The sequence below is a fragment of the Branchiostoma belcheri genome, unplaced genomic scaffold, assembly GCF_001625305.1.
Source record: "Branchiostoma belcheri isolate BF01 breed outbred unplaced genomic scaffold, Haploidv18h27 scaffold19, whole genome shotgun sequence".
NCBI lineage: Eukaryota > Metazoa > Chordata > Leptocardii > Amphioxiformes > Branchiostomatidae > Branchiostoma > Branchiostoma belcheri.
The window spans coordinates 3,507,322-3,518,499 of record NW_017803379.1 but is presented as its reverse complement, the minus strand read 5'-3'; the positions used below and the strand labels follow the sequence as shown (position 1 = coordinate 3,518,499).

The window sequence follows — 11,178 nt, the reverse complement described above, 5'->3', positions numbered from 1 at the left end:
TGCAAGTAAATTTGGTGTTGTGCAACTAATTTTTTGCCTGCTTGCACCATGGTGCAAGTTTGCTTTATCCACTGTCACTACCTGTAGAATTACCCAATAATATTAATTAATAAAGAACTGGAGTGGAAAGGAACAAAACCAGAATCCATGAAGTTTTTCTTCATTTTTTGTAAGTAACAGAAGGTTACTATCTACGTCGCTGCCAGCGGATGTTTCCCATCACTTATGTATTTTTGGAGGGTGCAACTATTTTTCTTCCGGTGCAAGTATTTTTCTTTTCATTTGCACCAGTGCAAGTTGGCCCCAAAATCTATTTCGACCCCTGTATATATAGTAGTAGTATTGATAGTATGTTTGATAGTATTCTAGTAGTTTGTTACATTTGTTTTAAATTATGTTGAGTTCTATCATGGAGGTACCTCCATGGTTCTATTTTGTTAGGCTAGCTTTAGACATTGCCTGATAAGAGGCACCGATTGACAAACAAACTAATTTTAATTTTGATTTTTAGTTATTTGCTCTGCCACTGTTTGATTGTTGAGTTCTGTTTTGGTAGACTAACTGTTGGTGTTAAAAAGTCACCTCTTAGTTTCCTAGTTTTTTCAACCCCACGATTTTACAAATAAAGTTGTTATTTACACTAATGAAGTTCATTTTATTTAGTTAACATTAGAGACAGATACAGATACGGCCTTTGGTCGGAATGAACAGTACCAACTTAGCTAAGGGACTGGAACTGAGATTATACAATGTGTTGATGGATCATGACTAGGCTAGAAAATAGATGGTGATTGAACTTTTGGGGACCGTGGGAAGTCAGAGATCTTCAAGGAAAATTGCTCCCCGTCTGATTTCTAATATTTGCTTGTGCGAAGTGGGGTATGGTGGAGACCACTGAATGGAGACTAACTTTCCATTTCTATTTTGATCCTTGACGCAATTGTCTTTCCAAGTACTGCCGCTAGGCGGCGCTAACTGTCGTAATCCCACCTGCCGCAATTCGGCCGTGCTCGGTAGTCCTTAGCCACGTATGTGAGTTCGTTGATGACCACTTTGTACAAGTTTTATAACATCGTGGACTGCCGCTAGTTAATGCTACAGAATGTTGTCGGACCTTCTGTTGTTTGGGACGTTACTTATAAACGCCGGAGCGGTGCTGAACTTCAACCTAAGCAAGAAAAAAGGTGAGCAAAATCAGTTGGTCGTGGGGAGGGGGGCACTCGAACTTCTCAAAGATTTTGCAAATCGCGTCAAATTCAAACATTGTTTTGTACTTTCTAGTCTAGTTTACATGGCATTCATTGATTTGATTGGACTTAAGCTAATGGTTGGAAACTTTCTAACAATAATAGTAAAGTTTTAACCACAATTGCTCTAATTTATCCATTAATTTGTATAACTTATAACGTTAATTTTTTTTACAAATATAACTAATATATACGAAGGTTTAGAGTGCAGGTACTTCTGATGTCTACCTGCACCTAATAATCTGCTATAGTCCATGTACATGTTCATAGATAATGGCAGTGGTTTCTGAACAGTTTTAGTATAATCCATAGTTCCTAAATTCTGATTGTTGCAGATAAAATTTGTATTGTGTAGGCATGGAGTTAGAAGTAACTATTTCAAGCCCTGCTCCCTGCAAATATCTAACGTTAACCCATGTTGGCATGTTGCATTTTCTTCTGTGCTGTAGGCATTAGCAGTGGATTTGTAACTACATGTACAGATGTAGATGTATCTAAGGTGTTTCGCATTCCTGTAGGCAGCAGCAGTGGATTTGTAACTGTCTTAAGTTCTGTTGTGTATTCCCCTGTGCTGTAGGCAGCAGCAGTGGATTTGACAGTGATGACCAGCCCAGGGCAGTGACAGCCGGAGACAGGATACGAGAGTTCCTGTTGAGTCTGCAGTACCTGCGGATCTTCATAGCTCTGTGGAACGTCTTCGTCATGTTCTGTATGATCGTACTCTTTGGGTCCTAACCAGGACACAAAAACTGCTGTATATTCAAAGACATTCAACTTCGAGTACTGAATTTAGACTCTACTACATGTACTGAATGAAAATTGCTCTTTGGGTCTCAACGACAATTCAAACTGAATAGAGTATGGAGATTACTGTGGGACGATTTGAGTGACATCCATCACTCTTCTTCAGCATCACTAGAAGGTGTATGTTATTACTGGAGACTATAGCTGGTTGTAGGACTGAACAATAGCTACTGCTGTACATAATGTGAATACATGACAATTCTGTCATCTTTACTGGTAGCTGCAGAGTCAATGTAAAGATTGCTCCCAGAAACTTACAAGAGGGACTCCTCTGTATCTGTTGTCTTTGCTCTGGAAGAACTCGTGTAATAGTGTAGCAGAATCATAGATCATGTCTGACATTGTGTCAAACTATTAAGGGTTGCCGATTGTACCATACAAGATCTGTTCCCATGTTATGATTTCCATACTACAATTTATTCCTTTAATGTTAGTAAGTTAGTACATAGGATTAGTAGATTTGACCATAGGGTTATGTTACTTACTGTGAGGAAGTCAATTGACTACCGGTATATTCTGCCAATTTTTGATGGCATGTAAATGTTTCCAGAGAGATATAAAGGAACCACTGTACACTGTATGGTATTTATAAGGAAACTGAAGTTGTTTTGGTCCAATTATAGCCTGTATGTATTTGGTGTCCAACAGTGTCACCCATGACAAATACTAGTACTGCTGTAACAGTGCAAGCACTTTTGTATTTTGAATAAAGTGTCAGTGTTACTGTAATGCCCATGTTGTATGTATGAACATGTTGGAGGCATGTGAGGGTAAGACTTTGGTGTTGGGGGATGGAAACTTCTCCTTCTCCCGAGCGCTGGCACAGAGGATGGTGAACCCTGACCAGCTGACTGCCACAACTCTGGGTAGGGAGGAAGACGCACTGAGGACACACTCAGATGCTGGGAATAACATTCAGGCTCTCCAGGACAAAGGTATGTTAGTGGCTGTCCCTAACTCCTTGAGAGAGAGAGGTGAATGAATTGTAAGATTATGCCTTGCAGAGAAACTATGAAAGCATTTAGGCCATGTGAATATGACATCTGCATGTGCTTTTTGTGTACATCTTGTGGCGGGCCATATTATACTTCTTGTGTACATCAATGTACATGTGCTTTTGAAATTTTGTATAAATCATGTCCATAACGTGTACATGTATATCATATGTATCACTATGTTTGACAGTATAAGGCTCTACTTATTGTGGCACTAGTAAAGCTGATAGATGCAGGTAGAGTTTTAAAAAAATAACTGATACTTTGCAGTTTTATCAACATCTGACCAGTTGAGCATTTGTATGAAACACTTGAGCTTTGTGTATATGGTGTCACTTCAAGAAACACATAATGTACAAGCTTGGCAAGTTGTGCTCTGTGAACCTTGAATTTTATTCCTTAACAGGTGCTGTAATCATTTTTGGAGTAGATGCCACAGACTTGAACGCATGTCTGGGACTCCGAGGCCAGACTTTTGATCACGTCATCTTTAACTTCCCTCACGTGGGAAGGAAGACACCCATCAAACGCAACAGGGAACTGCTCAGGAAGGTCTTCACAAGGTAAGGAAAGGACGAAATTAACAATACAGTCATTCCACTGCGGTGCTCATGAAAAACGTTTATTTGAGAAGCAAACAAAAGCAAAAATTAGAAACTTGCAATCATGTGTAGTCAACAGTAAAATTATGTATTATTTGCTTCTTGAAAGAACTGGAATTGAAAAATACCTATCGCATTTGACTATTCTCATGAACTGTTGTATTTCAGTGTCTGGTGTTAAAGTCAACCAAAATAACAGATAAAAGCAATGTCAACTCTGCATTTAAAGAATACTTCACAATGACATATATATATATTAGATCTAACTCCTAAGTTGCCACATGTCATCTTCCATCTCCCCAGCTGTACAGAGCTCCTGTCTGCTGAAGGTAAGTTGTACGTGACCCTGTGTCAGGGTCAAGGTGGAACACCTGCCGACCAACCACAGAGAGCGTGGCATAACTCCTGGCAGGCGGTTGCCATGGCAGCGGAGGCGGGGCTTATCCTGGGAGAGGTGGTGCCATTTTGTGCTGAAGACTGGGAAGTGTACATGCCGTCTGGGTACAGGTGAGCTACAAGTCAACTTCTGGTTTGTTTACACAAGAAAATTGATACTCAAGCAAGAACATAGATTTTTGAAAACTGTTTGACATGTCTACTTCTCATCAGTCATTCAGTGGATGCTAGTTGAAACGTCGGACTGTTTTCAGAAATCTATGCACTTGCTTGAGTAACAATTTTCTCATTATCTGGATGTCTAGCATTCGTTGACGCTCTGTTTTCTTTGTTTGTTTGAACATTTGTGTATTCATGAAAGAATGAACTCTGCCTGCTGCCCACATTTCATTGAGGGAAGAGGGCAGGGTCAGACAAAATATAACAACATACTGCTGGTTACAACATTGGAGACCTAGGAACAGAATCTATAGTTTTCCATCATTGTTACATTATTGTTAGTAAATGCCCAATTTTATCTCATTTGAAAATACTACATGTACGAGGAATTAATTTCAGGTTACGTCCATATTTCAGGAGCAGAGATAAGGCTTTCCACACAGAGGGTGCGCTAACCCACATCTTCGCACAGAGCTGCCCCCTGGCACCTGTGACACAAACTGCACCCACACTGTTAGCCAGAGTGGAAGGCAGAGACAGGCTATTCTCTAAACCTGCTGGAATAAGGCATAAGATTGGCAGGTCGGTTCAAATTATTTCATAAACACAGACATATTCCTAGCCTCTACCAGGCTTCAGGCTTCAAAGAATACAAATTGGTCAAATAGACAGATAACATGTCAGGGTAGTTGGTCCGCTAAAGGAGTAGAGGTTGCTGCTCACTGAACTCTTAGTGGACCAAATTTCCTGACATGTTATCAGTCCATTTGGCCAATTTGTGCTCTTTTCAGCTGCTTTTGAAGCTTGGTAGTTGCTAAAAGATTGCACCTATGCCTCAAATGGTTCATCACAATTGATGTACTACTAAGTATTTACAGATTATTGGTGTGAGAGCTTCAGCCCTTTAACTGTATAGTATACCTTTTCCTAAATCCCTGTAATAAATTTGGTATCTTACTATTTGACCTACAGAAACCTACATCAGAAGGAGGACCATCCTGTTGCCATGGTAACCAAACAACTGTTAAGTCTTCTTGAAGAAACTTTTGGTGTTGATCATCTGAAGACGGAAGACTTTTCTATCGTCTGTTCCTCGGCTGATGTTGACATGGCTGGTAAGATGTCAGGGTGCTTACTAAGTATTCATTATACACCCTATAGCCTAGGTCACATTAGCACATATACATTTATCATGGCTTTCCTTGGATATTTGGTCAACATTGCATCATAATTTTGCCTGATGCAGACAGTATCTTTTTCAACACGACACTTAAAAACCATAGACAGGATCCTTAGATATGCAAATACAACTTTAAACGAGACATTCTTCCAATGTTCTACACAGAATACTTAACAGATTTTACTCAGGCACAGTATATTTTGTTGATACCTTGCTGTTTGTCAAATCATGTTTAGGTTTGTTGACCCCTAATGTGTTTCCTTCAGTTTGTTGTAATAATGACTATACATGTATGTATGATTTATCTCACCTGTATGTGTAGATGCACTAAGCGATGGTCAGGTGAAGACAAGACTGATCCAGGTGAAAGAGGATGGTACAGAAGAAACATCAGCTGACCACACCTGCTGGTACCTGCGGCCCAGTCTGACAACACACCTGTCCACAATCCTACAGACATCACTACAGCCTGGGCTCATGCATGTACTCACTGGTAATCACAACTGCCTTATGTATTTTATTTATTGGTTTGGCTGTTCAACCCTCACAGCCAGGCCAGTGGCTATTACAAAGGGCTTGTCCTGCTGACAAGACATAACAAAACAGCACAGCAACATATAAGGTGGCTTAACAATCTAATTACACTATTCTATGTAAATAAAAGCTTTCTACAAAGGAACTAAATCTATGTGGAGAGGTTATATACAAAGTCACGTGCCAAAGAGACATAGTTATCAGCTCTGCTATCTACGTTGCCTCAATTAATATTGACAATGTTTGTTTACAGGTGAGGTGTTCTCTCACTGTGCCATCTCTACTCACACCTGTCCTGTGCAGTACCAGCTTTTGGGAATACTCATTCTTCCTGAACACACTGGAGACAGTAGTGATAGCAGGGAACTAGCAACAGTGGATAACTCATGTCAAGTACACCCGAGTACCATACCTGGTATGCTCTGTACTGAACCAACTACAAACTTACAACAAGGCCCAGGGATTGGAATCAAAACCCAAGCTGCCTCCAACCCACTAAAGAGATCTGACTGTCTCTCTTCTCTACTTGGTCTAGATTTAAGGACAAAGGGCACATTTATAGACATGAAGGATTCTTTGAGTGACGTGTGTTCCTTTGTAAGTTGTGTTGAGCAGATAGTGTCTTCCATTGTACAGTTGGATCTTGCTCCATCCCTGTCCTCCAATAGGCAGTCTGTTAATTTATTGGCTGCTAGCAGTACAGACAAAAGCACTCATGTCCCAACAGGTCAAGTGTTTGTTCTGAACCAGGGTATTTTACCAGGCTGTAGGATACCTGGGCACAGAGTTTTGTGCTTCACACTGAACTTAGACAGGTTAGCACTGCTGAAATTCAGCATTCCTGACGTCAGGTTGCTGTGGACTGAAGACAAGCGTTTCTACGAACAATTCAGAGTTCAATCCCACCCAGCCACACCTTCTGTAACATACCTTGAGTTCAGCAAGTTCCCGCCCTCCTACAGCTACGACATCAGTTTTTGGGAAAACCCCAATGCAGACTTCTGTGAGGATGATTTCATGATGTTACTACGTGATGTGAGCCATGATGTTGTGACAGAGGCGACTGTTATTGACTGTTACACTCAGCCAGACACGGGGAGAAAGAGTAGGTGTTACAGACTGACTTTCCAGGCTCCTGACAGGGCCTTGAGCTCTTGTCATGTTAAACAGATCATGGCAGATCTAGGGAAAAGACTTGGGCAAGATTTGGGTTTACAAGTCAGATAGTGTTGTATAGTAGTATGAAGCCTCTACCAAGCTTCAGGGGTGCCTGAAAATGACAACTAGACAGATATCATACAAAAGGGAGTTGGTCTGCTAAAGAAGTACTGGTTGTCGCTTCTTTAGCGGACTTACTTCCCTGGCTTGTTATCTAATTGGCCAATTTCTACAATTACTGTCTCTTGAATATATGTATTGAATAGCAGAAAAATGTGTACATATTAAGGAGTTACCATGCACTTAAAGTTATATGTAAAATACTTTTCATATTTCAGTCTACTACTGTTCATTGTGATAGCATGTTGAATGGGTGGTACATGTACAAACAAATTACAGTACTCAGAGATATGTTGGTACAAAACTACATATTTAATACATGTTTCACTCCTACATTGTAGGTTACAATGCCTAGCTGCTTCACAGTCTTGCAATGCTCTGAGCTTCCAATGCTTGTAGAGCAACTACAGCAAGCAACATAGCTTGTATCCCCTCAAATACTCCAAGCTAAGTCATTAATTTTAGTGATCATGTGATATGCTTCTTACAAATAAGAATAGATAAAGTTTATTGCGTACAAACATTGTGACATTTTAAAGGTGTATGGCAGGTGATAATGAATGTTTGATAGTTTATAATTAAAAATGCTTAGCAGCTTATTACACTTAATACTAGGAACACCAAATGCACTGTATTGCATATGCAATGTTATTATAACACTCGCAACCTTGAACTAGCTTTTATGTGAATAATAGTACATTTCTAGTCAAGCAGAGCACCAATTGTTATTTGCACATTAACACTGCAGTATACATGTATATGTAAAACACCCACACACTGGACTTCATAGATGCCTACAGTTACATGCACCAGTAAGAAATGGGCACAGCAGTCATGTCTTGTTTCAGACATTCAACATATTACAACTGCACAGCAGGTTTAAATGCAGTCTTAAATCAGTGGAAAGCTGGCAATGTTTGGCACGAATATAGTGCTTAGGGTTAGAAATTTTGATGACTTTGTGCACAAGCAGTTGCCTTTGATAAATTTGTGAATCAGTGTCAATTGATAAAACCCTGCATATTGTTTAATGGACACGGTTACAGGTGCATGTAACTGGCATCAACAACTTCTAAAATACCTTCCTTAATTTCTTGAGACTTGAAATAATGCAATGCAAAATGCCAGCTATCCCCTAACCAAACCATTTCTAAATTCCACATGCATGTAAAATATTCATAATCATGCAATAGGTAGAACAAAAGAAAACATCTTCATAATTGCCTTAATAAAGATGACAGTCATCGAAATGTCAGCTCTTGTTAAATAAGTGGTTGTGAGTAAAGAACTTTGCTATTCAATCATTCACCAACCTGATGAAATTATTCATTGAGAAAACATTGAATTTTCAATAGGTTTGAGAAGCCTGATATAGACACAAATGTATTTGCAATACCAGCCACAAAATGAACAACAGGCACTTAGATATGCCTCAAGTCCGTGACATTGATGAAATATCCTTTAAAAGTCATGATCATTGTCGCATTTATGTGTAAATTCATTAGCGAAAAAATTCATACTTTGAGATAAGGTCAACACTTTTGCCTGTATCCAGCAATCACTAGTCAGATATATAAAACCTGATTTAGCTATTTGGAGATATCCATATCTATACTATGTTTGCTAACATTAACAGTGTACAAATCACAATATTAACTTCTATTATTAACACAACCTTTGAAACCTAGAAACCATGCAAGCATACCTTACAAAGAGCAATTGATGACTAGTTTTTCATAATTACAATTTATCACTTCTATGATTTATGGAAGGCATTTTCTACACTCCCTTTTACAGGGGACCTACTGCAGAGCCCTATAGTGTGCAACAATATGATTCATGCAGATATTTCCTCTGTATCAGGCCTTACAAAAACTAGCACAGCAATCCATATTTGCTATAGTACTAGCAATGCAGCTGTCAATGTCAATACTAAAGAGAACCATCCCACCATACTGGGACATTGTAAAGTACTTGCAAATAGCTGACAACTTCTTATCCACATTCAGTTCACAATTCATAACACTCATTGTGGTAGATGTTGGTATCAGGTTAAATGTAAGTATAAGGAAATCTCTGAAATTGGATCGCACAGGTATTCATGTTGGCAGCTGCAATGCTATTTAAGAACACTACATGTTAGTTCACTGGTATTTGCTTTGCAACAGTCCTTCATATCACAACACAAATCCAGTCCAATCATGCTATCTGCGCCGCTCTCCCTTCTGTGTCCGCTTTTTCTCCTTCTCCTTCCGCTCGGCCGCCTTCTGCTTGTCCTTCTCTCGTTGCTGTAGGTAAACCAAGAATCACATACATGATATTAGCTACTATCAGTGATAAAACAAGACATTAGCTACTAGCTAGGGCAATGCAGCTTTGCCAAGCACATTGGGTCACCCCTACTCTTCTTGGGGAAGTCGGGGTGTTGGGTTGTTATAAGTGCAGAGGTTGAACACTATAGGCTCTCCCATACACAGGGCCGCCGGCTTTACTTACTCATCCAACAGGACAATGGGACTGGTTTTCCAGGCAGACAAGGGCACAAACCCAGGCCATAGGCGCCACAGAAATTGAACGGATGTGGGGATTATCAGAATGGGCAGACCACTACACCACATAGACACTCTAGGTACTTTTACTGACATCCCAGAACTCACCATTTTGTCCTTCTCTCTCTTGACTCGTACCTCCTCCTTGGCCTTCTCCCTGGCCTGCTTCTCTGCCTGCTGAACGTTACTTTTGTTCATGTTTTTGAAGCCCAGCAAGTCACTGTTACTGGTCTCCTCACTGTAACTGTAACCTTCATCTTCTTCATCAGACACCTCAGCATACTGTATGGTGAGATGACAAGATTGTTAAGATCAATGAATAGGATAAGCGCTCAGATGTTTCAGCAGCATATTGTTGCACAATGGATTTTTGTTCTTAAGTTCCAGCATACAATACATGTATTCTTTCAGTATTACTGCACACTTCCTTAGGACTAGGATAATCTCCAAGCAGATCTATATTGCTACGGTGACAAGGCTCAAATTTGCCACTATAGGATCAGCCAAAACATTGGAGATTAGGACTAGGATATGTTTCAGAGGCATTTGCGTTTTTGACCTACATTTTGTAATACTCATAAACAGGATCTTTGACATATCAAAAGACAGTCATGAGATTGGGAAAAAACAATCTATGATGATGATCAACATAATAATAAATCATAATAAAATTTCTGGGTCACCGATAAAAATTTTGATCCAGAAACTACCCTGAGGGTCTTTAATTTGTAGCCTCTACCAGGCGTCAGGAGTGGTTGGAAAGAGTAGAAATTGGCCAAATAGACAGATGGCAGGGGAGTTAGTGTGCTAAGGAGTACTTGAGGCGGCAAATGTACTTATTTGGGGACCAACTCCCCTGGTATGTTCTCTTTCCAATCGCTCCCAAAGCCTGGCACTGGTAAGTATGTATTATGTACCTGCGCTAGCAGTGCCTGTTTGGTCGCAGCGTTGTTCTCCTCGTTGCCCTGTTTCTTGACTATGGTGGCGGCCTGTTTCTCCATCACACTGGCCACCGTCTTCTTGTCCGGCTGGTCCGTCCTGTCCGCAGCGGCTGCCTCGGCGGTCAGCCTCAGCCATGTTTGCACGATCCTGTTGCACGTTTCCTCCACATCTTCCTCCACGAATTCGGACAAGAAGTCCACTAGGGCTTCGTTCTTCTCTTCCTCCGTCTCGGCAGAGTCCAGGATGCCGCTGATGTACGTCCCGTACACCTCGTGATCGACGTTTAGGTCCTGAAGTTGTCCCGAGAGCCAGAGGGAGAACTTGCTCTCGCCTTCCTCCCTGGCCGCCGCCATCTTGGAAATCAATTCATACTTTTAGGTGCCCTTACTTAGTAATACTAGTGCCTTAAAGTTTATTGACCATAAAAGTGTATAACAAAGCGCTGTCTAGAATTCATAGCATGAATATATCAAAAAGAAAACCGTGAAAAAG

The 11,178-nt window shown here is 40.4% G+C and overlaps 3 protein-coding genes across 3 annotated transcripts; 2 read left to right on the top strand and 1 right to left on the bottom strand.

The window, feature by feature from the left end:
- Nucleotides 1-975: 975 nt before the first annotated feature.
- Nucleotides 976-2,741, top strand: LOC109467844 (small integral membrane protein 7-like). The gene is made up of 2 exons (XM_019765930.1): nucleotides 976-1,184; nucleotides 1,825-2,741. Exons 1-2 carry the CDS (start codon nucleotides 1,103-1,105, stop codon nucleotides 1,980-1,982), a joined length of 240 nt encoding a protein of 79 aa, XP_019621489.1. The 5' UTR covers nucleotides 976-1,102; the 3' UTR covers nucleotides 1,983-2,741.
- A 29-nt stretch (nucleotides 2,742-2,770) lies between these two features.
- Nucleotides 2,771-7,384, top strand: LOC109467810 (ferredoxin-fold anticodon-binding domain-containing protein 1-like). The gene is made up of 7 exons (XM_019765875.1): nucleotides 2,771-2,986; nucleotides 3,453-3,609; nucleotides 3,952-4,155; nucleotides 4,621-4,785; nucleotides 5,176-5,318; nucleotides 5,706-5,876; nucleotides 6,171-7,384. Exons 1-7 carry the CDS (start codon nucleotides 2,797-2,799, stop codon nucleotides 7,142-7,144), a joined length of 2,004 nt encoding a protein of 667 aa, XP_019621434.1. The 5' UTR covers nucleotides 2,771-2,796; the 3' UTR covers nucleotides 7,145-7,384.
- Nucleotides 7,385-7,495: 111 nt separating this feature from the next.
- Nucleotides 7,496-11,068, bottom strand: LOC109467834 (coiled-coil domain-containing protein 43-like). The gene is made up of 3 exons (XM_019765919.1): nucleotides 10,662-11,068; nucleotides 9,853-10,026; nucleotides 7,496-9,483 (listed from the first exon to the last, which is right to left on the bottom strand). The coding sequence occupies exons 1-3, from the start codon at nucleotides 11,037-11,039 to the stop codon at nucleotides 9,400-9,402; spliced, it is 636 nt and encodes a 211-aa protein (XP_019621478.1). The 5' UTR covers nucleotides 11,040-11,068; the 3' UTR covers nucleotides 7,496-9,399.
- Nucleotides 11,069-11,178: the final 110 nt, after the last annotated feature.